We start from the raw sequence: 26,948 nt of genomic DNA on the forward strand, positions 1-26,948 counted from the left end.
CCCAATTACTGGTCTCCAAGTGCATCAGCACTACAGGGTCAGATTTCTAGCTAGTGTAAGTTGGCGAACTTCAGCGGAACTATGGCAAGGTACAGCAGCTGAGGAGCTCGCCTGGTGCTCTCAGAGGAGAAGGAAAAGAAAATGGATCTGATTCTCTAGTGCCCTGCATCTTGGCCATGCTTTTCAGAAGGGCTCGCTCAGCACCCATTTTTGCCCCCAAATGGGTAGCCTGATTTTCAAGCTCACCAGTTGAGTACTGAGCTCTTTTGAGAAATCTGACTGTGTGTGTCAAAACAGGGGTGCTAAGTGCAGGCTCTTTTGAAGTTCTGACCCCTTGGGCGGTCATTACCACCTGTGGAAAAAGCTATGATTCAGCTTTGGCAGCATTTTGCATCCACTCTGCTCACGTGTAAATGCCTGTACATGGGACGCGGCAACGTAGATTCAGGCTCAATGACTCGGTGATTAAATATTCCCTGGCATGTTTCAGAAGAACAGAGCAGCTCTCCCATCCCAAATTCCAATGGGAGTATACCTTGCCTCTACACATCAGCCCTGTCAGCCCCACTGAAAGAAATGCTTTCAGTTCCTATTCCAAATATCGTGGTAGGTGTTACGCATCTCCTGCAATGTAGTGAGGTATGAAGTGATTACTGTAGATAGCAGTTTGCAAAGAGGTTAAGGCAGTGTAAATTAATATACATAAACAACAACAACATTTCACAATTGCAGTAAGACTTCATTCCGTACACTGCATTATATTCATTCACACTGCACTTCCCTGCTGCCAGGCGACGTCAGTAACCCATTACAATTCATGCCTCGTCACACCTGTTAGGGTTTCCTAAACGAGACCCATACGTATATCTAAAGGAGCCAACGTGTTTGCCCATTTAGCCAACACAGAGATCGTATTTAATAGATACTTTCTAAGGCTATAAACCTCTAGTCCAATGGAATAGGAAACACCTTAGACAAATACATAGGAATAAAACACAAAGTGTCCCCAGGTTCACGTTTTTATTTGCACTTGATCACAGCCTCTTGATTTATAGAGCACTAAGGGACATTTCATCACAACACCATGCACTTTTCCCTTGGTGGGCTCCCAGCGAGTGACCGACAGAGTAGAAGAGCCTGCCTCCATGAGGCTAAGCTTTCCAGGGGATAACTGTTTACTTGCTAATGCCAGGCTCATAAAGCTGCCAGATTTTACCTCCTTCTCCGTTGGACACTAATGGCAGCTAGTCTCTGCCAAGGAAATCCTGCCATGCAGGTGGGTGAGGCTGCATAGCAGAGTGAAACTGGCATCTCTAGTGCTCCCCACCTCATTGAGCAAACACACAACTCCAACATCTTCGACAAGAAGCAGCTCCCAATGCAATGGGTTTACCAGAACAATGGGTCAGGGCACGTAATTTGCCAATGGAGGTCAGCAAATGAAAAAAGGGGAAGATCAGACAAAGCGTTTGGAATGGAGGAATACCCACCTCACCCCACCACAGCTAACAAACAACACCAACAGAGGTTATGACTGGTGTGATTTGGGCACTGGAGCAAACGTTTGAAAGACCAGAGAGCAAAACCAAAGCTGTTTAAGTGAGAAAATAAACACTCTCACCTTGGCTACAAGTAGGGTGACCAGATATCCCGATTTTATAGGGACAGTCCTGATTTTTGGGTCTTTTTCTTATATAGACTCCTATTACCCCCTACCCCCGTCCTGATTTTTCACATTTGCTGTCTGGTCACCCTAGCTACAAGAGAACAAGCTGGATCTGACCTAGAGCACACATTCAGCACACCAGTGAGAAAAGGAGGTACAGCCCAAAACTGCAACAGAGAAATTAGATGAGATGGATAATCAGAGATATATAAGAACACCTCGATCTCCAAGTAGACAGACAGGGAAACTCCTGTAAATATCTTGCACAGATGCTCAGAAAGCCGAGAATGAGACAATTCAAACTGAAAGGGCACATTGGGTTGGCACGACAGGAAAAAAATTGAGACTACATAACTCCCTTGACTAATAGCAGGTTCTGGATGCTGCTGCTCCAATCTCTGCCTGAAGCCTCTTTCCATGCAGTGTATGTACTATTTATTTGAGAGGGGATCCCAAGGAGGAGAGCAGAGTTTAGTATGCAATACTTGCCTTCCTACACAGCTCCTCTGAAGGCTACAGAGGAAGAAGCAAGAGCAAGATTTGTTGGCACTGGAAACCAAGGCATGGCAGCGGCTGGAAAGGTTATTCTTGTGTCCTTTGATGGAGTCGTAAGGCTCTTATAATGAATTTACATACCAGGAAACGGCAGTAACCTAATTCAGCAGTAAGCTTCAGAACCAAAAGTTGTTACTCCTGACTAGCCACTTGGGGGTGCTGAACACCAGCATGTGTTTCAGAACAAGCACAATGGGATTTTCGTCACACTTTTTTGTGGCAACAAATGGGCCCCCTCAGAACCAACCCTTCAGACTAACACCATAACATACTTGCAGAAGGTTTATTTTTAACCCTGTTATCTCAGGACTCTGTCAGGAGACACACCCCATTACAAGTGGGATTCCTCAGGCTAGAGTAGTGGTTTGTAGTAACTCTGCCAAACTAAGTCCATACCAAATGACAAAGCGTCCACCACCTCCCATTCACATCACCTGAGGCTGCTCTGCACCCCAGCGAAGACCCCCGGTAAATCGGAGCATGGATGTGTAGGGCTGGCAGCCAGAGGGATACACTGGCCTAATACATTAGGGTCACTGGTGTACAGCAGCAAAACCAGTGAGAATCCCTGCCCTGATCTTCAGTGCCTAGCAAACTGGCCTCACATTGTCCATCTGCAGGGCCATAGGAAACCTAACCCTGAACAGCAGTTAAATACATTCATTCACAATAATAGCTTGACAAGGAACCTTACATACTGCATTGGGGGATTGAAAACAGACAAGTCATTTTCAAGTAACTTCTAAGAACAGCCTAAAAACCAAGTCCAAAGCCCTCTCAGCCAGTCACCAGTTCCTCAAAATAGAATGTTATTCTACAATCCCTAACATCATGCTAACACACAAGACAACTCTCACCTTTGTGCCCAATTTTCTCCACCTTCATAGCCCTCAGCAACTCCCATTAGTGGAGCACGTGTGAGAGCCGGAACGCTGGCCACAGGCCTGGGTGAAGCTTTCCCAGGATTCTGAACAGTAACCGCTGTATACTTTGACCCATAACTAATTATAGAGTGGCCATAAATAGATCCAGCGCTGGAGCCTTCCATTTCCACCTGCCCTGCTGGGAGGGAGCGCTCTGGTTTGTTTTCACAGGGCCTCAGGGCTGCATGGGAAATTTTAAAATGTGTGCTGTAATGGGATGTCTATACAGAAATCTGTCTACTATGCCCTCTGAAGGAAAGCATCTTGAGCTACTTCAGTGCATCTACACTTCACCAACAGGCGTGCTGGCACCCACGGTTACAGTCAACTCTTTTGGAGCTGGAGCATGCAGCAGTGGCCATGAGAAGTTGTGCATAGGCTTGAGACTAGTCTGTTTTCTAGCTTGTGTTCTTCTCAGCTCCAGAAGAGATGTCAAACCCAGCAGAGAAAGCGGCACCACGGAGCAGGAACTAGACCCAAGGCCAGGAGAAAGCACATGAGAATGGAGCAGCTTTCTCTGAAGCACATGGGACTCAACTAAATAAGGCAATTGTTTAGGATGACCACAGGACCCCTTAGGGTGGAGGCCACCAGGGCTCCTTGGACCCAGGGTGGGAAGCATGCCACTGCCCAGTCTATTCCCCTGACAGAGAGAAGGTTGATTTGCAATGAGGTGAAGGCCCATTCAGTGGGATAAAACGGTGACCATGCCTCCTTATGCCAGGTTCCCCAAGGGTCAAGGGACTTTTGGGCCCATATCTAGTTTTGACAGGACCCTTGAGTGTCTGCAAGGCATATTTCAGAGTCTTAGAAGCACTGCTCTGTGCCTCAGGCAGCATGGTATTTGTGCAGAAATAAAGGAGGGGGCAATGCAGGCAGCATTCCTGCAGCAGGAATGCTTCACAGGAGACACTTGGGGGCCAACCAGGGGAGGGAATGCCTTTCATCTTTAGGGATTTAGGCCAGTCTGCTGGTAACGTGATCCTGCAGAATCGGATGAGCCTGAGAAGGCTGGACACAAGGCCAAGTAAGAGACACATGGAGCTTGTCTCTTTTAGGAATGTGTGGGTACATCACCTGTCCATCTGGACACAGTTCCTCTATCCCTTACCTACAGCAGCATTTGTTAATGCTCCCATCTACTATCCCATCAAAGGACTGGAGAGAAGTGTAAAGTTAAATAGCAGGTGATTGTTTCTGCTATCTGTGTGTTGATGCTTTTCTTGCTTCCTTCCTCTTTTCTAGCCTCTGGCCACATAAGTCACAGCATCTTAGACTCAGGCCTGGCCTGGCCTGGCCTAGAATTTAAAGGGGTGCTGTTAGCTAGAGGGGAGCTGAGATCTAGGCCATGTGAAGGTACAACTTGCCTTGTGTTGATTAGACTTTCAAAGGTGCTGGTTAGTCCAAGCCAGCTGACACGATCTGACACTACACCTTTAAATCCTGGTGGAGCTGAAGCCTTGTGGGGGCAGATGCAGATGAGCTCACCTGCATCTGGTAAGCAGCTGTTTGAACTGGTGCAACACACACACAGAGGGAATGGAAAGCATCAGTCACACCACTTCAGACTCCTGGACGCTCTCACCTCTGAAGTTGTCCCTGTACTCCTGAGAGCTCTGTGGGCCTGCGAAGTCCCCAAAGGCAGAAGTTAGGCAGGACAGGACACTAGCTAAAGTTCCTGGTGGGGCACTGAATTAGAGAAGAGAGTTTGTTTGAGGGAGCTGAACCAAGAGTTAGAAGGGAGAGTCCAGATATGCCCTTTGCCAACACTGTACAAGGGAAGGATGGCCAAAGGGACGGGCAGAAATTCCCGTCAGAGCAGTAGTTTTGAGAACGACACCATCTGCAGAAGCTGAGCAACCCCCAAGATCCCACAGCTGAGGTGGCAGAAAGTCTTAGTTTCCTGCCAACTTTAAGATTCTGCATCTTTAACCCTTTCAAGGCCTTGAACTTTCTCCCACTGAAGTCAGTGGACAGGTATGGCATAGAAATGGATAGAAGCAGGAGTCAGAATTTACATCTCCTTCCAGTCCCACCAGTGTGATTAACCCTGCTGAAGTCAGTGGAGTCGTACCAGCACTTACACCCTAGGTGAGGACAGGCAGTACCATTTGCTGCTCAATCCTGCAGCAGCGTCCAACCACCTTCTTTCAAGGTGGGGCCAGCCTGTTCCCAAGAGAGTTATTCCTCACCAGCCCTGTACATACTGCCAGGTCAGCAGGTCCCTATCACATGTGCTTCATTAAGTGACAATGCAATCACCACAAAGCACACACGGCACACACTGTTTGCTTAGTATTGGACACTCCTGATGGGCCTCTTCCTCCTCCCGCCACAGTCCCAGAGACCACAGAGACCCCAAACACTCTACCCGTTTTGCACCATCTTGGCCAGTTTTATTGTAGACACCTAGATGCTTCCAGCCAGACCAACGCAGCCTTTGGAGAGATCCACAGGAACCTCCACAGACAGTGTCATGAGAGTAGCTTGGGAACATCTCAAACCATTTCAGGGTTCTGCAAAACCAATGGGTGTTTTAACTTCCCACCCCCAATCCCCTGGAAATTTAAACCCAGGATTCCTGTCCTCGAGGCAACTCAACTGAAATAAACTTGCTCCGTTTTTAGATCAGAAGAACTAGTGCTCTGTAACATGGATCATAGAGCACCCCAAAAACTCAGCTGGCATACTGGGATACCCTAGAAACAGTACGTTAGTTCATTTGAATTTCTCCTCTCTCCTTGTCTTTACACTCCTATTTTCAGTCCTGCTATTAAGGAGCATGGACCGACAACATCCAAGTTCGCGCTGCATTTTGGAACATACTTGTCTGAGCAACTACAAGGTGGATGGGGTCACCTCTGGCATTAAGAGGAATCTCCAGAACCTATTTTGCTCCCATTTTTTTTTTAAACCCACAACGTGTGTGTCGAAGTCCCCAGCGTACGATGTCAATTACAAAAAAAGCTCAAAGATCAAGAGTAAAAATGATGTGGTCCAGCGCGTCCGTATATTCTCTTACCGCTTTGCAACACAAGGCCATGGGACAGGGGCAGCTCCAAAGGCGAGATGCAGCACAGCTGCAACTCCAGTGTTACTGAGTATCCTACCCCTGAGCCATGGCTGGCTGAGACCCACTACCATCAGTAGAAACCCTCTCTCTCCACAAAGGACAGTGTCCATGCCAGTGGCTACAGCTTGTTGTTCCGGTGGAAGGTGGTCCCGTGGGGGGAGGCGTATGTTGGCTGATTGTGCCACGTCGAAACAGGGTATAGCCTGTGCCGCAGTGAGCTGTCGTAAGACGTAGGGTAATGCACTAGGCTGGCAGCCAGCGGCCGGCAGAGGTCTGAGGATTGAGTAGAGGCAGCTAATATGTGGCCTGGAAACGCAGGGATGACAAATGGGTTGACAGAGTGTGAAGGGATCAGTGGAGAGGACTGGCCCTTTAAATGGTCCGCGGGGGTGCCAAAGTTCACCGGGAACCTCAGCATAGTCCCTTTGTAACTGTCCTGCCCTGCAGCAGAGGGGAGTGGCGCTGGGAAGCTGGAGTTTGGTACCATAGCCTGGGGCTTGGCCAGGCCCGGCTGGAGGCTTGGCGACTCGCCGCGCTTGTCCTTTGGCTCCACTCCCTTGACGAGAGGTGAGATGGCCTTTAGCTTCTTCCCATGAACAAAGCCCTCCTCCTCCAGACTGCGCTTGCTCCTCGGCCTGAGGCCCAGGGCAGGGCTGCCCACCTGGCTCTGTGGGATGGGCTGGATGAGCCCTCCATTCTTGGGTAGCTGGGGACTGGTCTTGGCAAAGCTGGCGATGGGTGGAACCCAGCAGCCTTTCACACTGGCGAAGGGAGAGCCTCTGCTCCCTGTAGAGCCACTTTTGTAGAGGGCGGAGAGTCCCTGGCTGTCTCTGCTCCAGGAGGGCAGAGCCTGGCTCGCTTTGCTGCGCAGATCTTCTGGCTGCTCCACACAATCCTCTGTACCCTCCTGCCTCTTCCGAGGGAGGTTGGCTTGCTGCAGGTCCTTGCCTGGCTGCTGATAGATGGAGAGAGACTCTGGGAAATCCTTGAAGCCATGAAAATACTCCATCGGGCCTCGTAGGGGGTGGCAGCTCACAGGTTTCAGAACCTCACTTCTGTACGCATGGAAGTGGCCAGTGAAGATGGCAGGAGCAGGGGAGAGGTGGCGCCCTGAACTCCCGTCCTCTGTCCTCGGAAATATCTGGCTGCCTCTGGGGCTCAGAGATCCCTTTGGGCATGGTGTCCCCTCCCCTTTATTAGGGGGCTGACACACTTGGGCTGGGTCATTGGCATCATCCCCCTCTGGCACAGGGCTCCTTCCCTCTTTGCTCTGATGAATGACTGATGGCCTGTTGGAGTCAAGCTCTGGGCTGGGGCAGGGGAGCCCTGCAGACCTGGATTTCTTGCCTTCGGGGCAGTGGCTCAGGTGTCTCTCATGACAGTGCAGGGATTCCGCCTTGCTCACTTGAGCCAGCAGCTTTTTCTTGGCCAAGGGAGACATGATGCCATGGTTCCCTTTGGAGTAGAAGCTGGAGAAGAGCCGTTTGTAGGCCTCGGAGCAGCCGTGGGCCCTGCAGTTGCTGTGGCAGCTCACGGACAGCTGGCTCTTGGCCAAGTCTTTGGTGTTCGAAATGGGGAGCCCCTCAGCTCGGTCTCCCGGTCGGCTCTGCTCGGGGCCATCCGTCACAGTCTCCCTGCCCCGTTTGGGAGCAGCAGAGGCATCCGGCTTCACCTTCTCAGGCAAAACCTACAACCCAAGGGATGGGAGCATGAGCACTGGGAAAGGGCTGAGAACACTCCCGTGAGCAGGTTGGGGTCAGAGGGGGCCTGGGACACAGCCCCTACTCATCTGCTAAATGCAGGCAGACCTCTGACCCGGGTGAGCAGCTCCCCGCACCCCAGCCACTGTGGTAAGAGATCCCCATTCTAGCTGAACTTCTAATTACAGCTGTGCGGGTTCCAGATCCACCCACCTGTCAGAGTCCCCCCCAAAAGCCATAGGGAGCCAGCCCTCCAGCTCCCACACTCCTTTGTTCTCTTCCCCCAGGCATCCAGCCACAGCCTCCTCCTCCCTGCTGTCCCCCAGCCCATTGCAGTTCTCTTCTCTCAGAGGCTGTTCTCCCTGTCCAGTCCCTCGCCCCAGCACAGCCCACAGTATCTCTCCTTGCAGCATGAGCACTGTCAGGAGCAATGATCTGGAGGCTGCTGTTGAGAGGCCCTGATGAGGGGGTGACCCGGCCTGGCCCAGTCCTGCACCTGGTCTCCGCTTTTCTCCTTCTTGACTCTCTTGCTCTTTTCGGCTGCGTCATCGCCCTGCTCCCCACGGGGCTCCCTGGAGACCTTGTACTGCTTCCGGGGCTTGGCGGGGGGCAGGGGCTTGTCATCCTCACCTTTCAGGTGTCGCACGTACGGGAGGACCAGCCTGCAGGACAGAGAGGCCAAGTGCATGATTCAGGGACTGAGGCCCAGAGGGGCCCAGTTCAACTGAGACGTGCAGGCCCTTCCCACCCTAACCACGACACACAGCAGAGGACTTGGCTGGGCCTGGGCAGAGCACAGCAGTGGCACTAGGCCCACGCAGCAGTACCTGTGTTCCTAGGAGGAAGCACCAGATTCCAGCCCTGCTACACCCTAGCAGGTGCAACCAGCATCCTCAGGGACCTATATGTCCTCAGACAATTGAGCTGTAATAAACAACCCCTCCCCGCCACCCCACTTTTCTCTGGTCCCTTCCATCGGAGGATCTCAAAATACCTCAAATGTGGCTGGTTGCATCCCTGCCACAGCTTGCAGAGTAAGAGCGGTACAATCCATTCTACAGATGGGGAAACTCAGGCACAGAACAAAGGGGCAGGACTTGCCGGGGAACCCAGTTTACATGTAGGGTGGGCACAACGGGGGGAGGGATAGCTCAGTAGTTTGAGCACTGCTAAACGCAGGGTTGTGAGCTCAATCCTTGAGGGGGCCATTTGGGGATTGGTCCTGCTTTGAGCAGGGGGTTGGACTAGGTGATCTCTTGAGGTCCCTTCCAACCCTAATAACCTATGATAAGGTGAGAAGCAGCGGATGCAGGGTGATGTTAACTGGAAGCCACTGATCTGGGGACCCAGGCCTGGAAGAGTGACTGAAGAGCAGGAGCTTCTGCTGCCTGCATGAGAGGTACAGCAACCTGCTCAGACCTCATGTGCCACAGAGGGAGCAAGCGCCCTGCTGCGCTAGTCTGGGCTCAGCACCACAGACAGTGCCAGTCGCCAGGACAGACACTCAAACCGAGGCCTCAAGGGCAGCCGTTCGTGGCCAAGAGCAGCTGCTCCTGGTGACACTGGCAGCCAGCTGAGGCGAGGCACTCCGGGAGGGCTGGCTGCTCTTCCTGTCTGTGCCCTCAGGGCTGTGGCATGGGCAGGAGGGGTCCATACCTCTCGTAGTGCCTCCTGGTGCAGGTGGCTGCACTGGTGCTTCCTGGGCTGCCTCCCAGCTCATCATACACGTTCTTCCAGAGGCGTCTTCCTGTGACCTGCAAAAGGAGGTGAGAATGAGCCCTACTGGAGACGCTGTGTCCACAGCATCAAGGAGCACCTTGTGGGCGACACCCTTATCCCAGCGATGTGCCACTGCTGCAGAGAAGGGAGAGGCCCTGCCAGAACAGGAAGCTGGGGTGCCTGAGCAGGGCTGGGGGTGGCGACAGCAGCTCCCCTCCAAAGCTGGGGGTTGGGGAGCACCCAAGGAGCTGAGCACACGTTCTATGTTAGAGCTGGCACCCTTGGCCCTAGGTGCTCAGCCCTGCTGATGGGATGCTCATTGCACTAACACCTGAGACTACATCCAGACCTCCATGGAGCCTCACGACAGGGCCATGGCTGAGAACAGGACAGGCCAATGAGCACACAGATCACAGGCCACCTGTTAGGATCTGGCCTAAGGCTGTGACCATCACATTTTACAGCTGGGGAAACTGAGGCACAGCACGACCATGGCAAAGCTAGACCAGAACCCAGGCTTTCCAGTTCCAGTGCAGCACTGGTGTACAAAGGTACAACCTGTCAGCTCCAATGTGGGCCCGACCTCCTGCTGTCCTGCTTTGACCCCCAAGCCACCCTTCCCCTGCGCAGCAATCAGCACTGTGCTGCACTGGGGAGCCAGGAAAGAGTTAAGTGATGGGCACAGATAAGGCTAACTAGATCCATTCCCCCCACTCTAGGGTGGGTCAGCTGTAGGTAGGGTGACCAGATGTCCTGATTTTACAGGGACAGTCCCAATTTTTGGGTCTTTTTCTTCTATAGGCTCCTACTACCCCTCCACCTCCGTCCCGATTCTTCACACTTGCTGTCTGGTCACCCTAGCTGTAGGTGGCAGGGCTTTTGGTCAACTTGCTGAAAACGCCACATGCTCCATCTTACTGGTGTCTGGAGCCGGAGAGCCCCTCTTGCGGGCTCTAGGCAGCCTCCCCTCCCCATGGAACTCTGCACAGGTGCTGGCGCCAGCAACTCGCATTGCTGCTGTTTGCAGGAACAGATGGGGCGACGGGGAGGAAATCAGCTGAGCCAAGCGAAGTGCCAACATGAAGGAAAATGTTCATTCTGCAGCCAAGTCCCCTCCCCGCTCTGCCCGTTAAATCCACCAGGGACAGGAAGAGGCAGCAGGAGATGCCAGCACTGCTCTGCTCAGAGAGATAAATCACCAGGTGCCTGTTTAACTCGCTCAGGCCCATGAGCCTCGGCAGGGTGGGGCCTTTAAAGGGCCAGCTCCAGGACTCTGCACACTGCTCTTGCTCTGAGGGGCTAAGCAGGGTGGCAGACGCCAGGTAACTTTCCCTTTCCCCTAAACTCTCTTGCTCTGGCTGCCGATGACCCCAGGGACTGGATTTTCCACCCCTCTGCCTTCAGGTCCAGCACTGTGCTTTGCTTACTGCACTGCACCGTCTGTGCCAATCAGCAGCTGTGTGCGCTGTCCCTTGCTCCAGAACCTCAATCATGAGCTTCACCAAGATGACCCTGCCCCTGCCTCTCTAACACGGTGGATTTGCTTGTTGCAGGGAGGCGTGAACCAGCTGGGACACCCCAGCGATACCATCTTTGCAGTTCTGCTGCAGAAGAGCCCAAAGGCAAGTCTACAGCAGCCTCTGAGCCCCTTCTCTTCATTCCAAGTGGGGTTGCTGGGGCTGAGATCTGCACCAAGAGCACAGTTTGGCCACCACAGCTTTGTGCACTAGGGACCACCTTCAGCCCTCTGGGCATGCATCTGGCTGGAAGCAATGGCCGTTCCACCTCAGCTGAGAGACTCTGGGAGGTCTCTTCCATGCCATGGGGCCTTGCCCCATCACTGCAACATTGCAGCTGAGACCTGTTTGAACAGGAGTTTGGCCACAGGCTAGGACAGTTCCCCATGAGCCTCTAAACCCTGTCCTGCTCCCAACTGCTGCACATAGTAACAGATTTAGGCTCCAGAGGAAGTTGTGTCCCACTTTGCTAAAGAGATGACCCTGCAACAGGGCAGCATAAGGGTGACAGTAGTGGAGTCCGCGCCCCAGTAATACAGTTCCATTCTTCTTACCAGCTCATATGCTCCCAGCTTCTCCACAGCTTTGTAGATCTTCCACAGGTTAACTAGACAAAGACAAGGAACAGGCAAGGAGTGAGGGTTGGTCACTGGGATAACGTTTCATGACCCCTGTGCCAAGGCACTACTCACCCCTCATCACCAGCAGCCCTGTCAGTGGGACTCTTGGGAGCTGTGTGAGAGTAGCCCCCACTGACTTTAATGGAAACTACAGGATGGGCCATCAGCAACATGACGCTGGGTCGTCAGTCAGGGCAGGACTCCATACACAGGATATATAGGGAGCACCACAGCCGTGTCATGCTGGGAGACCAGCTGCTGTGCTACCTTTCAGGGAGAGGTCAGTGCTGGGACACTGGGTGGCTTGGACAGGGCACTGCCACAAGGAAGATTACCAGACTGTTATGGTCTCAGTGAGCACAGAGGTGCTGTCGCAAAGAAGCTTTCCACCCGCCCAAGGCCCCTGCTGGCATGGCCAAGGCACTGGCAGAAATCAGAGCAGTACACTTCACCACACACAATGGCTTTCTCCTCTTGCTCTCTGCCGTTAGCACCCCCCCCCCCACCGCCCCTCGCACAGGGAGCAGCACAGATAACACCTCTACCCATGCAGGGCCTGGGAAGGGGAGTTCTGGTCACTCAAAAAGCCACCCTTGAATTGTTGTGAGCCACCTGCATGAGGATCTCACTAGCAGCCACAGTTTGCTTCCTTTGGGCCACTGAGTGGTGCTAGTTGCTCATGGCACTGCAGGTTACTCAGCCAACAGGCCTGGGCCTGCCTGTCATGGAGGGGGAAATCACTGGCACTGTCCTGGGGTAGCCCCACCTTCCTGCCCCCAGTCTATGACTGGCTGTTACATGGATGTGACAGCTTCTCACAGGCCAGCCCTGAAGAGCTGGCTGGCATGTCACTCCTGCACCCACTCCTGCCGTGCCACCTGTGCTGAAAACCAGCAAAGGATTTGGGAACTCCCCCCCCCTCCCCACCCCGGCCCCAAGACATGGTTATGAGCAGCCGAGCAGTAGGCTATGGGAGGAGAAGTGAGTGGATGCGCGCAAGGTGAGCGGACGCACTCTGCTTGAAGCCAAGATGAGGCACCCTCTCAATGGGGGTGTGACGGTCCTTCATGAACTTGTAGAGATTGACCAGGAAGGCCTGCTCCTCCTCCTTCTCCCTGCTCGATGCCTGCTCATCCCCGATCTCCTCCACCAGCCTCTTCTGCTCCTCTTTGGAGCTGGTGTCCGGCTTTAGTGCTGGCGAGTCCTGCGGAGAAACACAGCCAGGCAATCACCAACTGAGGCGGGGAAGTCAAAGGACAGAGAGGGATGGGACCTGCCTCAGCTCACATAGAGAGTCCATGGCAGAGACAGGAATAGAACCTGGGAGTCCTGGCTCCCAGCCCCCACTCTATTCACTGGACCATGTTCCCTATCAGAGCCAGGAATTGTACCAGGAGTCCTGACTGCCCGGCCATTGCCACTCGGTCACCCAACTTGTATGCGTTTGCCACACAGAGCCAGCTAAAGTCTTCCTGACTCCAGAGGAGACTGCATTTGTGTGTGGGGGGACGATATTAATTCCTTAACCCTCCTAGATATGCACAGCTGAGGAGCAGCAGCAGCTCCCACGGCCTAGCTCATGTTTGCTTCAGAACAGCTGTGCAGGCTGGAGCGCCAAGATCCAGGACCAGTTGCCCCCAGAGTCCCTCAGCAAGGAGGGGAACAATGCAAGGCCACTTACGGAATGGCAGGGATGATAAGAGAGTTACTGAAGCTTCATATTTTCTTGCCTCTTTTCAACCTCATCTTGGACACCTCCAACACACATCTGCACGGCGCTGCCTGCTGGATACACACTCGCAGTAGTGAACTGGGAGTCCGGACTCCTGGGTTCTACTCCCACCCGTAGGCTTTTCACAGAACGCCATGCTGCATTGTACCACTGCTCTAAATACCATTGAGAGGCGTTTTGTGGTCGGAGGCATTTTATTAGCTTCGGAGAGTAACAGACTTGTGCAACTAAAGAGTGAGAGCCAGAGTTTATTATTCTCCCGGCTGGGAAGGCAGCCAAGTTGGTCAGAGCACTGGAGCTGTGTGAGAACACGAGGAACAGCTTCCAGGAAAACAGAAGGGCAGAAATACTCGCTCTCATCCTCTCTCTCTCTCTCTCTCTTGGCTAAAAATGTTTCTCGTTTGTTTGTTCTACATTTTCCAGAGTTATAAAACTTGTTGCTATTTTTGGGCAAAGCAGCTGCTGAGCTCCCAGCACTTTTTCTTCTTTCTATTCTTTTAACTGCTTGTGACAGACGTGTTATTTTAGCTGCTGAGCTATTTCTGGGCCTCCTTTTCTTTTTTTAAACTTCAGTGAATTCAGTGTGAGGGACTGGTGTGTGAGCTAGAGTCCTGGCAATTCAAGGCCTCTGCCATAGGGTAAGTTTCTCAAACCCACTCAACACTGCCGCAATCCACTCACTGCCCTGATGGGACAGCCCTCTCCTCTAGGGCACAAGACATGCTTTGCACACCATCCAGTCCTTGTCCACTCTGCTGAGCCTGCCCACTCAAGTTGGCTGTGTCAGTGGTTTCGGTGAAGTGGCCACCTGCCTGCTTGAAACCAGACTGAGTGAATGAACCACTTCACCAAACTCCTTTCACCAGAACAACACTCAGAGGGGAACAGTTTTTCCTAGATTGGATCAATACTGGTGGCCTGGATGGCGAGAGGCATGGTCTGCCATTGCTGGTGATCCAAGACATCCAGTGCCATTTAATAGGAGCAGTGTTATGGACGGTGTGTCCTGCCATGGCTATCACAGCAGCTAGGCTCAGGGTAGGGGACTGCTGGGGATACTTTGTCTCTAGTCCCATCTTTAGCAATCACACCAGCCACCCAGTGCTGAGGACTCTCACAACCTACACCCCTCACTCTCAGCACCATGGGGAAGGTCTCTTTTGTATCCATCCCATCTCTCTCCCCACCAAGATGGAAGTGGCAGGCGCCCCTTAGATGTGCCCACAAAGACACAAGGCATCATATGTCAGTTTCCATAGTGCTTGGGGAGATAATGGATTGACAAGAATCAGTGTAACCCAACACTCGACCCAGGGAGGCTGTACGACTCACACCTACCCCATGGCTGCAACCTAGGACGACTTTAAATTGACAGCTGAAGTGGAAGAGGAGGTAACACCAGTCTCACGCAACAGTCCCATGGAAGGTTCTGTGGCCAGGAGGCCATGGAACAGGCCCCGCAGGCAGGCAGATGCCTACAAGCAACAGGAGGAGCAGAACTCACAACCTTCCACAATGGAGAAGCCACAGGCCTCTGGTGAGCTAAAGGGGCATCTTCCCCAAAACAGAGAACAGACACACTTCCTATGGTCCACATGCTCCATGCAGTGACCTGCACTGGGCTGGGCACGTTCCCGCAGGCCTTTCACAGAGCAGCATGGGACCACATGTACCCAGCAGCATACATGACTATGCAACATGCTCCATGCAGCAAGGGCAGCAATGCTCAGAGAGACAAAGGTGGACATGACTTCCCCGACTGCCCTTCACTCATTTCCCCCTCACTAATTCCTTGGCTCTGTGGCTCCCCTCTCCATTTCACATGATGAGGGATGGACAATCTGAGCATTTGCTTTCTCTTTTGGGTTGTCACCATTCCTGGAAATGGTCTCAATTCCATAACTGTACCGATTATCCCAGAGGCCTGTAATGATTTTGGGGCAGGTCTCCTCTCTCAGCATCTCAGTTGCAGCCTGACTTCCGACTCCCTGCTCCAGATGGTGCACACCTGTGTGTGCACACCAGCCATTTGTGTGTGCAAACTGAGCACCGGGCAGGTTTGCACGCCTAGGACTGCAGCGTCATCAGTAGTCTGTTCCACAACTGCTTCAGCAGCACAGGTTGCATTTGTCTGGAAGTTTAAGAGAACCCCTGAGTCTTATCTGCATCCAGCTGCCTCAATCAACAATCCCCTTCTATTTATGACAACCAAGTTCTGGGTCTTCTCTACTGCAAGGGACACACCTTTGCTGCATGTTGCAGGTGTAAACAAGGGACTGATGCAGGTGCAAGTCAGCCCTGGCCACACAAACAGGCCCCATGCAGAATTCTGTAGTCACTCTATGGAATGGCTCCACATCACGCCTCCATATCTCTAAGGAGCCTGGCGACTGAGGCCAAGCTGAGGCAGCAGGCTATAAAGACGATGCACACAGTCTCCCTCATAGTCCCTTCATCTCCATGTCACTCCACACCTGCCTCTCCTACCCTCTCCCCCTCATCCCTGTCCCTTTTCTTTCCCTTTAGCTGATTTTAAGAAAAAAAATCCTGGCACTAACTTGCCATTCCACGGTTCACTCTGCTGGTGCGTTCTACACCTTCGCCCTGTGTCTGCCCTGCCCAGGTAGACAGCACTATCTCATTGCTTCCTTGTGCTCTGTCTTAGCCTGTTGGCTCTCATCAGGTACTTTGGGGCAGGTCCCCTCTCTCTGTTCTGGGACTGTACACCGGCCAGCCCAACAAGGTCCCAGGCCAGGATTGGGGAACCTATGACAATACAAATAAAACAACCCTTAGCAGCTCTTCCCCGGAGGCTTGACTTAAAAATTGGTTGTTTTTCCTTCATCTAGAATAAGAGTGAGAACAACCCAAAGTCTAGGGCTGTCTTTCAGTACAGACACCCAGAGCAGTCCCCATCGGGGTATGCTGGAACAGCGATGAACAGCCTTTAACAACTGTTTGCCATCAAGGGGAAGGAGAGAGATTCCCCCCGCACTAGGCTGCACAGGAATTTCAGCTGTTGTTCCTGAAGCATTGTTGTCAGTTGCTGCCCTGGCCAGTCGAACAGCAGTGCAGCTATGGACACAGGTACCTAAATAGCAAAATACACCTTGACAACATCCTTTGCCCACCTCTCTCAGAGAGTTCAAGCACCTCATTCCCATCTCACGGAGAAGGCTGAGTGCCTCAAGAAACTCCAGTGGGAGACAAGGAGAGAACTTCATGCTGTTCCTCACTCACCACCTGGTCCACCGGGTCCACAGTGCTCTGGCTCCCCTCGGGTCCAGGTTTCACAGCATCAGCCTCTTCCACAGGTCCCGGCCCAGCAGCCTCCATTGCGGATGTCTTCTTCTTCCTCTTCCCTTTAAAGCTGAGTGCTGTGGCCAAGGGAGAAGATGGAGAAACCATTGAGAAGCAAAAGGCCCAAACAATCATGCAAATCAAGGGGAGGTTCTCTCCATGCTCTGCACACACGCCGCAGAGTGAGACACTCGCACTCCTTGGCAGCCCAAACAGATGCAAGTACTAGGGAATACATGTGATCAGTCCCTCAAATGCTACAGGGCCCTACTTTCCAGCATCAGTAACTCAGGATCCAACCTTCCCTCCCCTCAAACGCAGGGCGCAGAGCTGGAGCTGGAGCCAGACTTCCCAGTCCAGGCCTCTCCAATGGATGGAGACCTGGATGGCCAGATCTGCACAGCCCTGAACTCGGGGAACAGTCGGGTCTTTCAGGATTTCATACTTGGGCCCATGGTTCATTGCTACACGCCACCCTTTCTGAGGGAGGTCCCAGCTCTGCACAGGGGGCCAGGCCCCAGCTGAGCCCAATCAGAACTCCAGAGAGGGACACTCTTCAGCCTTGGACATGCCAGAGGGACCCACTGCCCTGGACTGGGTCTGAGGACAGGCAGGCTTTCCAAGAACAGAGACCTCTCTGACGCAGGTAGCTGCCTTGCTTCCTGTTCAGAGACATGCCGTGTTTGTCAACAGCTCCTGACGGTGGGCCATCTGGCCACTGCTTTCGCTTTCAGGGTGGCTTCCTGGAGCCGTGGGAGCCAGTGCAGTGCTGTGAACGCTTCCCCACCTCAGCCACATCCGTTCCTGCCAGACGCTCGGCTAACTGCCTCTGGCAGGTGGCTCACTCTCCCTCCAGTTGCTGAGGAGGGATGGGAAATCCCCCCAGCCCCAGTGATCAAGTGGAGAGAGCCTTCCACTTCCCCACCTGAGACAACGCAAGACATGGGGACCTGACTTAGGTCTACTGCAGCACTTGACCACTCCTGCTACTTCTGCCCTGTCGAACCCCCCACCCCTCAGGTTTTTCAACAAGAGCCCATAGACAGCGAGAGCTGGGTAAAGACCACCTCCCTGCACTGCCCAGCAGTTAAATAAATAGCCCTCACCAGTTCTCCCCTGGCTCGTAGAAGAATCCCAACCCCTCCAAGTCCGTACGGGGGTACAGCTGGGTAGACTGCCCTGCATTGTCCCCACTAGGCCTAATGCAAGCATTTGGGTCTATGCTGCTGCTAATCCAGCCCGAAAGTAACGGACAATTGAACAATTACAAAAAAGCACACCCACCCCCGACCAGAGAGACAGCGGGAAACTTCTGCCCAAAGGCCAGGCCAAGGAAAGCACAGCCAGGACACTGTAAGAGGTGTAATTACTGTAGCATCTAGAGGCCACACTGAGATCAGGGCCCCACTATGCTGAGTGCTACACGGACACCTACCTGCCCTGAAGAGTTCACAATCTAAATTGAGAGAGGGGAAACTGAGGCACTGAGCAGAGCTGTGACTTGGCTACGATCACACAGCAGGACAGTGGCAGAGCAAGGTTCTAGTGCCAAGTTCCAGTCCTGAGGCCTCTCCTGAGGAGGGTCCCTGATTGCCATAGTGGGTACTGCACGGAGGCCACTCTGTCAGAACCTGGGACGTCGCTTGTCTTTGGCTGTGGCCCAGTAAGCAACCATGCAGAGCAACTCCCACACTACACAATGTTTCTGGAAATGAGGGGCTTGGAGTGGTGCATAATCTGCTGTGAACTCAGAGCAGAGGCTCCACCCGACCTTTCTGCTCTTGTGCGATTCATTCCACATTGCATAACTGCTTAATATAGATTCTGTTTACACAACAAGGAAGGAAGAGAAACAAACAAACAAAAAAAACCCTCCTACTCTGCACTTCTGCTGATGCCAGAGCCCGAATGAGCAACATCTGTTGGGTCGAAGTCACCCACTACTCCAACAAACCCCGTCTCCAAGCTGAAGGGAGGGCAGTTCGGAACCAGAACCGGTGGATCAGAACCAGGCCACATCAGTCTCTCCTTCTGAAGCTGGTGAAATAGCCACCTCTCCTTCTAGAGCTTTTCAAACAACAAGGGCTGATCTGTTCCCAAGGCTCAGCCCCTCAGCCTACTCCAGTTCGTGTTTGCTGTGTGTCGTTCTCAGCCCCACGGGGTCAGCGAGCTCATAAAATGCTTTCACATACTGTACAAAGGGGAGAGAAAACTGGCTGGTTTAATGTTCTCTGGGCATGAGATCACCACGTACGGCAGCCAAAACAAGCCCGGCTTCTGAGAGGATTACTGGACATGATGACAACTTTGGGAAACAGAGCAGAGAACAGCTTGAGTCTTTTACCCGGCTTATGGCAGGAGCCACTATGGGGGAGGGAGGAAGGCTGAGAGTCAACCCCTCCACTCCGCAATTGCCTGGGCTCATCAACATGGCACACAGAACAGGCACGGAGAGGAAGGGACAAAGACACCTGAACCACTCACTGATGCAAGAGCACAACTCCCAATAAACAAACGAGTCAAGTGCAGGTGTTTTTGTTAATTACAAAGCAAGCCAAATACCATTAATTAGGGAGTTCTCCTAACAGTTGTACCGGATGGATCACGGCTTGTTGACAAGCTGTGCCCTCCTCTCCTTATATAAACAGGGCAGACCCCTGCTCCTGCTGACACTGGAGACATCAGGGGGGTTGCATATGGAGGAGTGAAAGCACAACTTGGCTCATGCCACATGTAAGAATCTGCCCCTCTGCTCTGCAGAGTCCTGCTGCTCCCGCTTCATTCTTCCTATGCAGATCCCAGCAGTTGTTCCTCCCCCCTCCCCATTTCCGATCCTGAGGATCCAGTATTATACTGTTCTTTGTTTCATGCCAGTTGGGATGCGTCTTATCTGGGTTGCAACACTGAAAAGCACCTGTTTATTTGCAAGGCAGCTGCGCAGGACCTTGCTTGGTAGTTTTATTGGGATGGCAAAGTGCCTGTTTTGGGGCTGTCCTTCTGCACAGTTGGGGGCTCACTCAGTTTACGCTCTGCCAGCACCCTCCTCTCACCAGTTCAGAGGAGAGCTGGCCATGCTGCTCTAAATCATTTCTTTATCCTCCCATCATTAGTGGATTAATGTCAATACCACAGCATCCCATGTGATGGGGCAGTATCATAACCACCATTTTACAGGTGGGGAAACTGAGGAACAGAATGGGGAAGGGAGGGACTCACCAAAGGTCGCACAATGGCAGAGCAAGGAATAGAAGCCAGTTCTCCAGGCTCCGACCCCTGTGCTTCAGCCATGAGATTACCCTGCTACAAAAAGAAACCTTAAACCAAAAGCAACCCAACCTTGCTAACAAATCAAAGACTCAGTACAAAGAGTGAGAACGAGAAACCAGCAGGGCGCTAATGCCAGCAAGGCAGAAAGTGCAGCAAATCCATTCCCAAACTTCAGGGAATCACAGAAATTAGAGATGGCAATGACCCATGAGCTCATCTAAACCCTACCCAAGGGGGCAGCAGGGGGTGCTCAACCTCATACATATTCCAGGGCATAGAGAAAGGGAGAGTGTATTAACTCAATCCCCAAGGAAAGACGACTCCAATCTAATCCGCAACAGCAGAGTCCTCTGGTATTTGGGATTTTTGGTTCTGCCTTTGCCAACAGTGACAGTGGATGTTTGAGTTTCATAGCAGCAATCTGCAATTTCCAGAGTCACACACACGCCCACTGCTGAACATTTCTCTTGTTCACACTAACTACCAAGGTATGTGTGCGTGTATGTCCTCCGGTGAGGGGCAAATGGGAATAGCTTCGCTTCACTCCTCTACACTGCCGTACTGGTTGGAAAAAAAAAAAAAGTGTTCTTGAAAAGGTCAAAGCATTTCTTGGCTCGGAAGGAGGGGCCGTTAGCATCTTCAAAGTACAAGCGTGAGCCGCTTTCGGGAAATGACAGAGTACAATGGAACCCGAATTCTGCGTACACACTGTACATTACCTCCGCTTAACCCTTTGGAGGCCGTGACGGGGAAGGGGAAAAACAGGCAGATTCTTCTGGGAACCAAAGAGAGAGAGAGAGAAAAGAAAGAAGCTGTTGCTGACAGCTGTCACAACAAATTAGCTGAGTCCAGCTAAAGATCACAAACCACAACAGGAAGTGGGATGCCAGAACCCGACGCAGCGCTGAAATTTACCAACTAGAAAGAAAAGTGTATTTCGAGATAAAAAGTGACTGGGAAGCCCCCTGCAGCCAGAAACTTTTGAGAGAAGGAGGAAAAAAAAAAACCCTCTCCCTCCCCCCTGAAGAACCTGCAGACTAAGACAACTGGGGCCCGGCTCCGGCCGTGTGAACAGCGCTGGGCTGCTGCCGGCGAGCCCCGGCTCTCTCCGAGCCCAGACCCCGTTGCCGGGCAGGGGATCGGGGGCGCGCTCCAGGATTTACCATCACCGGGGTCTGAAGCCGGCTCCCGCCCCAACCCCGAACCGCTCGCGGCTCCTGGGACGCAGCCTCCTCCCCGCCTGCCCCCCCAATTTACACCCCCCGCCAGCCCAGCCCCCCAACTTACACCCCCTACCAGCCCGTCCACCCCGCCTGCCCCCCAACTTACACCCCCTCGCCAGCCCGGCCCCCCCAACTTACACCCCGCTACCAGCCTGTCCACCCGGCCTGCCCCCCAATTTACACCCCCTCACCACCTCGGCCCCTCAACTTACACCCCCTACCAGCCCGTCCATCCCGCCTGCCCCCCAACTTACACCCCCCGCCGGGACACGCTGCCCACCCGGCAGGACTGTTTCTTACCCATCGCCCGCAGCGCCACGGCCTTAGCGCCCGCCCGGCCCCCACGCCGCTACCCGCCCCATGCGAGACTCCAGAGTGTCCGGGCTGAGAGGCAGCAACTCGCTCCCCTGGCCGGCCTGGCGCCCCGCCCCGGCCGCCGATTGGGCAGGAGTAACCGAAGGCGCGGCCTATAGGAGAAGAGCGCAGTCAGTTAAGGGATGGGCCCGCCCCGCGCAGCTCGGACCCCTGGGAGTTGTAGTTGGCCCTGGGTGCGCGGCTGCTTTGCCGCGCGCCGCTCCCCTCTGAGCCCGCCAGGCCCGCGCGCGGTTCCCCTCAGACTCCTCTCTTAGTCCGGAGTGACACCGGTGTAACCCGTTCACACCACTAGGGTGCTTCTGGTTTGACGCTGGTGTAACTGGAGAGGAGCTGTGGCAGGGGAGAGCCGGCTAGCGCGCGAACACCCTGGACGGAAAGGCGGCCCCAGAGAGAGAGAGCCCCTCACCTGTGAGGTTCCCTGGGGCAGTGCCGGGCACTGTCACCCTGGCGGCGCCCCCGCGGGCCAGGGCTGTATCCACGAGGCGTGTCCTGCAGGGGAAGGGAAGTGGGAGCGGCTTTGCTTGGGGAGAAGTGCCAGGCCAGGCTCCTTCAGTGCCCAGCACCAGAACTCAGTTGCCCCTAGCAGGGCGTGACTAGCAGGTGAGAGTGGGGGACTGTCCCTGGTGTTAAAGAGTTACAAAACCAGAGGCTCCTTTCAAGGGCCTGGAAAGCAGTGGCAGCCCTGGCGCTGACTTCAGTGGGCTGTGGCTCAGGCCCCTAGAGGCATGGCTCCTTAAAACGCAGCCTCGCTGGAGCTTATCATAGACTAGCAGGGTTGGAAGGGAACTCAGGAGGTATCTAGTCCAACCCCCTGCTCAAAGCAGGACCAACCCCAACTAAATCATCCCAGCCAGGGCTTTGGCAAGCCTGACCTTAAAAACCTTGATACCTCTGTCCGTTCCGAAGCGCTGGGTCTGCCATTCCTCTGTTGTGGTTCAAGCCTGTTTCAAGTCTCCATTTTCCATGCCCAGGTGTTTGTGCATAGCCCATTGGCAGTGTTACACTCTGTAAATGCATTTGCCCTTTTTTCGCTGGCTTCTGCTACCTTGTGGTGAGGACTTTTTGTAAAATAAACGACTGATGTACAGTAGTGGGGAATGGGGTTTAATAGGCCAACTTTTGAATCACATGCTGAAATGGCAACTAGTGAGGAGCACTTAACCCGGAAAAATGGGAAGACTTAAAATAAGGGTTCATTGGGTGGAAACAAAAAACGAATTGATTTTAGCCTGCGTGAAAATGATCCACTAACCCACATGGCACAGCCGGGGGAGTGACTAGGGGATCTCAGGTTGCCGGAGCCTGTTATACAGTGTTGCTAAAATGCACTGTAACATTCTGGAGTTTTGCAATGATCTTTAAATTGCCTCCTAATCTCTGTTCTGAAAGAACATAGCAATTCACTGCAGAAGCTTTATTGCTTTCACAGTGGTAGCTGCTGCAGTTTAAAAAAAGTACATTTCAAAATAAAAAATCTAAGCAGTAATGATGCAGGTAGGTGTGAGGCTAGGTTTCCACTTCAAAGTTTTGCCAGCATTGCTATTTGAGTTTTCATGACATTGCTGTGCCAACGAAAGCCCTTGTATAGTCTCAGTTATACTGACAAAAAGTGCTTTTGCCGTGGAAGCTTATTTTGCTCAGGGAACTGATATAAACTATGCCACCAAAACACCCCCCGCCCCTTATTTTTTGGCCAGTATAAACTGAGTCTCCACTAAGAGGGACTGCTGGTCTGCCTATACCAGCCACATTTTGAAATGTGGCCACATCCTGACAGGGCCGGCTCTTCCATTTAGGCGACCTAGGCAATCGCCTAGGGCGCCAGGATTATTGGGGGGCATTATTTTGTCAGAGGGGCAGTAGGCGGCTCCGGTGGACCTGCCGCAGGCGTGCCTGCGGAGGGTCCGCTGGTCCCGTGGTTCCGGTGGACCTCCTGCAGGTACGCCTGCGGCAGGTCCATCGGAGCCGCGGGACCAGCGTACCCTCCTCAGGAACGCCTGCGGCAGGTCCACCGGAGCTGCGGGACCAGCAGACCCTCCACAGGAATGCCTGTGGCAGGTCCACTGGAGCTGCGGGACCAGCAGACCCTCCACAGGAATGCCTGTGGCAGGTCCACTGGAGCTGCGGGACCAGCAGACCCTCCACAGGAATGCCTGTGGCAGGTCCACCGGAGCCGCGGGACTGGCGCTCGGGGCGGCGAAATGACCGTGTGCCTAGGGCGCCAAAAACACTGGTGCCGCTCCTGCATCCTGAACAAGTACCTGGCTGAGGCTGGTGAAGGGAAGGGTAAGGTGAGTGTCACAGACAGGGATAAACTGGAAGAGGCTGTGATGATGGGCAAAGCAGGGGGAGGACAGCCTGCTTTATATAACATTCCAGCTATGATTGTACTGTTGTCTCACATTTTGTTGTGTTACTGTCATTGCAAAAACTTAAAAGGAAAGGGTTGCATTATTTCCTTTCTTTTGTGAAAAAACAGGAAACTAGAGTTGTGTTCCTCAGTGCAATAGCACAGGAGAGGTGGGGGAGGCTGGAAAAATATTCTACTATATTGTTGTAACTGATCAGAGAGAAAGGACAGCACAGGAAGGGCTGTGGTGTAAGGTACAGTGCATGATTCATTCTTTTTATGACTTCCTTCTCTTGGTTCAAATAACCCCATCCAAGAAACTTTCCTACAATAATCCCCCAATGAGTTGATAAGATAGATATAGACATAGAGCTAGAGCTAGTGACAGAGACAGAGAGAGATGGGGCTTGATTTTCTGTGGTGCTGCACACCTGAAGCTCGAAGTGAAGCCAATAGGAGAGGTATCTGCTCAGTGCTACTGAACATCTGGTCCCTAGATGACCTAGATAGTACATGATGGGTAATGCGGGATATAGGTTTTGTTGGACTGAGGCTGGCCACATTACTCATGTGAGGCAATGCAGCTGAATACAATGGTTCTGCAATTCATTACATGGTTCCTCAATTTATTATGAGTCCAGTCCTGCTGTGTGACCTCAATTCATATTGATATTACTGGGAGTTAAGGCAGTCAGTACCTTGCAGGATTGGGCATTACAGTATGTGAGTATCATGCACATGTCTGAAATTAGATAAAGTGAGTGAGTGAGTGAGGTCCAGTCCCTAGAAAAGCCACATAGAGTTAACTATCTAGCCATGCGGGGACTCAAGCTAAGGATTTACTGGAAATTGATCTCTGACTGGCACAGTAAAATAACGCCTGGTGTTATACATAGTGATTGTGATTATATGTATTGCCCAGAGCCATAGCTATTCAAAAAATATAATCACTGACAGTTTTATTTGGCTTCGTAAGGCAGTGAGATGTAAAACTGAATTAGCAGAGATCTCTGTCTGAGGAGGGGTGTGGGGTAAGAATGGGATAATGTAATAAGTTAACTGTTAGAAATGTATGAATTTACAGTACTCTGAAGACTGTAGGCCTTGAACTGAGAACTGCATCATCTGAGATATAGTCTGTATTGTCAGATGGAGAAGATGGTGGTTTTGTGCCTGAGTGTTAACTATTCTATTAATATAATAAAAATTAATGAACTCTTGTGCGTACATGGGGTTTGCACCTTCCAAAGGATGTGGAGATGTAAATTAATTGGAGTCACTGTGGTGAGAAAGCTAATATAGGGCTTGATCCAAACCCAATAAAGTCAATTGATTGATTTTCACTGATTTGATTGGACTTTGAATCTAGGCCATATTGGATAATTGTATCTTTCACTCTGTATTCTGTCCTTCTGTCCGGAATAGCTGGATTGGTTTCCAGGCCACAAAACAGCTCTTGCTGGGCTTTCGTGATCACAATCAGTGTTGTTTGATCTCAGCCAAGCACTGAGATCTTAGAGCAGAGGGGATGGTTTCCCATGCCTAAACCTCAACTTTGAAATACCTGGACTCAGGAATCTCAGGCTTGAATACCAGTGGGACTGAGTCACCCTTTCCTCCTACATGTGTGAATTTCCTTTCCATTTGTTATGCGAGTGTGTTTAGAACAAGACCTTGTTTCGGTGGCTCTTTTCAGTAATAACCTAACTCAGTATTTGTACTGTGCTTGTTGCTGTAATATCTGAACAACCAATAGCAATGCAGCTTGGCATGGATAGAAGGCCCTTTATCCAAACAAAATTGAACCAAGCCAATCTCAGGGTGTGGGGAGCCCCTGGATGAAATTCCTTCCTTTATGGTGTGAAAGAAGATATGAGGGGCTAGCAGTTACAGTCATGCTGTAAACCACCAAATGCAGGCTATATTTCTGCCCAGATGGACTGAGCCCTTATTATGCTCCTGAAAAGGGTTCCTGCAAAGTGCTGATCTTAAGACCAGTCCCTTGCAAGTCCGTGCATGATGTTTTCCTACTCCTGGGGGTTTGTGTTGTCATTTCTGTTTGAGTTAAAGCTCCACCATGAATATTATTTAAATACATCTCCTGTGCAACGAGAGGCTAAACCAGTCCTCTCCTCTGCACCCCTGGAGACTCCTCTGCTGTTGTTCTCCTGCAAAGGTGCTGTGATTGGGGTGCACAACCCCTGCATGGCACAGAGGTGCCAACCCCAGCTTCACAGGGACTCTGCACAGCAGTTGTCAGAGGGAAGGGCAGCACCAGAGTGTCCATAGGGGCATGGATTGTTTATCCATCCATTTATTCATCAAGCCATCCATCCACAGAAGGATCCTTCCTTCATCCATAGAAAGATAGATCCATCCATCCATCCATCTATCCCACATAGCAGCATGGTATCTGAATGCATCACAAGAAAATTAACTGGTAATGTATCCTCCCTCTGCTAAGATCACATTAGGGGGCTCAGGGAAGCTTCTGTGGCTGGCATAAAGACGCCTTCATGCACGTCTTTCTCTTTCTCCCTCTTGCCCCTTATGTATCTCCTCAGCACCTGGCCCAGCTCCTTGAGGTGGGTGCTGGATGGAGGAAGTAGCTGTCAATACTCAGAAGTGTGCAGTTTGCTTTTCAGAGCTGCCCTGTTCCTTTAATGCAGAGATACTACATTTCCCAGAATGCAGTGCTCATAAAGGGGGCGGAGTCAGCCTTTGAAAAACACATGAGTGTAATTTCTCGTTAAAAAAAGAAGAATCAAAGCATCAAGCGTCATGTCTAGGAATAGAACGGGAGCGTTGCCAAATTATTACAGAAGATGAGTAATCCACTTAAGTCATTCCTCTAAACACCATTCCTTGTAAGAGAATTAAAATATCAGCTTACATCACCAAGTGCAGCTCTTAGCCTGGATGAGATGT

The 26,948-nt window shown here is 52.2% G+C and overlaps 1 protein-coding gene across 7 annotated transcripts; it reads right to left on the bottom strand.

The window, feature by feature from the left end:
- Positions 1-5,515: 5,515 nt before the first annotated feature.
- On the bottom strand, positions 5,516-21,691 carry ARID5A (AT-rich interaction domain 5A). 7 transcript variants are annotated; one of them, XM_050937433.1, is made up of 9 exons: positions 21,596-21,664; positions 20,792-20,847; positions 18,685-18,996; positions 16,746-16,882; positions 12,788-12,977; positions 11,708-11,760; positions 9,574-9,671; positions 8,414-8,579; positions 5,516-7,904 (listed from the first exon to the last, which is right to left on the bottom strand). In XM_050937433.1, the coding sequence occupies exons 3-9, from the start codon at positions 18,722-18,724 to the stop codon at positions 6,336-6,338; spliced, it is 2,253 nt and encodes a 750-aa protein (XP_050793390.1). In that variant the 5' UTR covers positions 18,725-18,996; positions 20,792-20,847; positions 21,596-21,664; the 3' UTR covers positions 5,516-6,335. The 7 variants fall into 7 exon arrangements, with proteins under 7 accessions (XP_050793390.1, XP_050793391.1, XP_050793394.1 ...); XM_050937434.1 differs by lacking the exon at positions 20,792-20,847 and having other exon boundaries at positions 21,596-21,685; XM_050937437.1 differs by lacking the exon at positions 18,685-18,996.
- Between the last annotated feature and the right edge of the window lie 5,257 nt (positions 21,692-26,948).

This window comes from Gopherus flavomarginatus, chromosome 2 (assembly GCF_025201925.1).
Source record: "Gopherus flavomarginatus isolate rGopFla2 chromosome 2, rGopFla2.mat.asm, whole genome shotgun sequence".
In the NCBI taxonomy this organism is placed as follows: Eukaryota; Metazoa; Chordata; order Testudines; family Testudinidae; genus Gopherus; species Gopherus flavomarginatus.